At 47.1% G+C, this 2,480-nt stretch overlaps 1 protein-coding gene across 1 annotated transcript; it reads right to left on the reverse strand.

The window, feature by feature from the left end:
- Positions 1-1,198: 1,198 nt before the first annotated feature.
- On the reverse strand, positions 1,199-1,939 carry LOC308302298 (putative peptidyl-tRNA hydrolase; the record flags this gene model as incomplete). Its single annotated transcript, XM_080746554.1, has 1 exon — positions 1,199-1,939. One exon carries the CDS (start codon positions 1,937-1,939, stop codon positions 1,199-1,201), a length of 741 nt encoding a protein of 246 aa, XP_080602680.1.
- Positions 1,940-2,480: the final 541 nt, after the last annotated feature.

The following is a 2,480-nucleotide window of genomic DNA, read 5'->3' on the forward strand; positions in this document are numbered from 1 at the left end:
CACACACACACACACACACACACACACACACACACACACACACACACACACACACACACACACACACACACACACACACACACACACACACACACAGTTTGTTCTCTAGATGGGGCGGCATTCCAGAAGAAACTAGGAAAAGAAAAAATAAGCCATCCTATCTCCTCCTATATTACAATGGGACGATGGTACACGAAAGGAGAAGACAACTGGTTACAGTACTTATTATGTCACTATGTATGACATAAGTATAAACAAAACCGATACACCCATATATAGGCATGTCACTATGACTCAACCACAGAGACATGTATAATAGGGAGCAGACTGCCCCGCTCCCAGCTATTCATGCACCCGAAAGACTGCCGGAGGTACCTCGAATGGCCTAGATCAGTGGTTCTCAACCTGTGGGTCGGGAGCCCCAGGGGGGTTCCCAGATGCAGTGGTGCAATGGTGATTCAATGTTTTGGGGGTCGCGAACGTCGCTCAACACCTACTATACAGGTCTATTGATATGCATATAGGCTTGTTTCTTTGTTAAAAAAGTTGTCGAGGTGTGAACTTGGGGGGGTGCGAGACCCCGGTTCAGAAAAAGATATGGGTCGTCGGGGGCACGCGACCCAAGACTACGTACGGCAACTCTGCCCAGATGATTAACTTAATATGCAACATTGTTTTCTCACTCAACAGTAAACAAACCAACATAAAGTTTAGGCCTACAGTAAGTGTATAGAGGGTAGAAATTGTGAAAATAGACGATCTACATGCGTTGTGAGCATGTAGATCGGCTATTTTCACAATAGAACCGTGTTATACAAAATGTAATGCCTCAACTCTTAGTGCTCGTCAGGTCGCCAGTTAAAATATCATTATTTTGGGGGTCGCGGACTGAAAAGGTTGAGAACCACTGGCCTAGATAAGTAGGCCAATTATGCAGAGGTCTTGAGCACTGAGCAGGTGCTGGCTTCTTTTTTCCCTAGTTATTAGGGTACGCAGTAGCATTAGTATTAGCATACGCAGTAAAGCATTTTAACTGCTATCCCAGGTTTGACCACCAAGCGAAAGTTGCTTCAATGCTCTACCGTTTTGTGATTTTACAAGGTCTACTCCACAGAGGTACATTTCTAGAACTTGTAGACAGAGTTTGTTGAGGTAGATGTTTTATTATAGTACCAAAGTCTAGCGTCTATTTTATGTCTCAGCTTTGAACTAGGGTTTCTTCCCTGCCTGGAGTGGCCCGAGTTCTCCCGCGTTTCCTCCTCTTCTGTGCTGTTTGTCCTCCGCCTGTTGGTGAAGAACGGGGTTGCGTGTCTACTTCCACGAGCCGGGAGAGGAGAAGGTCAACACTTTGTTCCAAAACGCCACTCAGGACCTTCTGCTCCTCGTGGGAGAACTGACCCAGAACATAGCAGTCTACTGCTGTTTTACTGGACGGTCTGCCAATCCCCACTCGCAGCCTGGGCATCACATTAGTCCGAAGACGGTCCGAGCAGGATCGAACGCCGTTATGCCCTCCGGCGCTTCCTCCGTTTTTGAACGCCATCTTCCCCAAAGGTTTGTCCAGCTCATCGTGGACGAGAAGTATGTCTTCTGGCTTGATCCTGTATTTCCCTGCTGCTTTGGTCACTGACACTCCGTTGACGTTCATCGGCAGCTTAGGACGAAGCAGCACCACTTGGGTATCCTGGATCTCTGAAACAATAATGAACTCGCCGGACACATGCTTGTCACCCCGCCAACGGTCAGCCACCCCGAGCCTGGCAGCGAGCGCACCAAGTACAGCCATGCCCACGCTGTGCCTGGAACCTTCCATGCCAGGGTTACCCAACCCTACAACCAACCTCCTCCGAGAGTGTACTTCTTCTTCACAGGCCATCACTGGAGTGAACCATGCACTCAGCAAAGCTTGGTTTATCACTCTTGATAAAAGTCGCCTCATTGGCGACTTTTGTTCAAAGTTCAACAGCTCTTTTCCACGCTTTTCCAATGTCAGCGCATTTAAATTACAGCTAAATGTTCTACCGTTGTTCTGGGGGCTTGGATATAACTATGAACAAACATGATACGCCCATGTATAGGCATGTCACTATGGATCAGACATAACCATAAACAAACCTGATAAACCCATATATAGGCATGTCACTATGGATCAGACATAACCATAAACAAACCGGATACACCCATATATAGGCATGTCACTATGGATCAAGACATAACCATAAACAAACTTGATACACCCATATATAGGCATGTCACTGACTATGGATCAGACATAACCATAAACAAACCTGATACACCCATATATAGGCAGGCCCAGGCTGGCCACAGGTTTTGAGCGTATATATGGGATCGATCGACTTCAGTCGACAGAGTGCAGTGCATGCTGTCGAGTCGCGGCTGTCGATATACAGGTGTCCAGAATCGCCACCGACTGATATGTATTGGTAAGAAGTGTGTGTGTGTGTGTGTGTGTGTGTGTG

The sequence above is a fragment of the Nannobrachium achirus genome (assembly GCF_963921795.1).
Source record: "Nannobrachium achirus genome assembly, chromosome: 17".
NCBI classification, from domain to species: Eukaryota; Metazoa; Chordata; class Actinopteri; order Myctophiformes; family Myctophidae; genus Nannobrachium; species Nannobrachium achirus.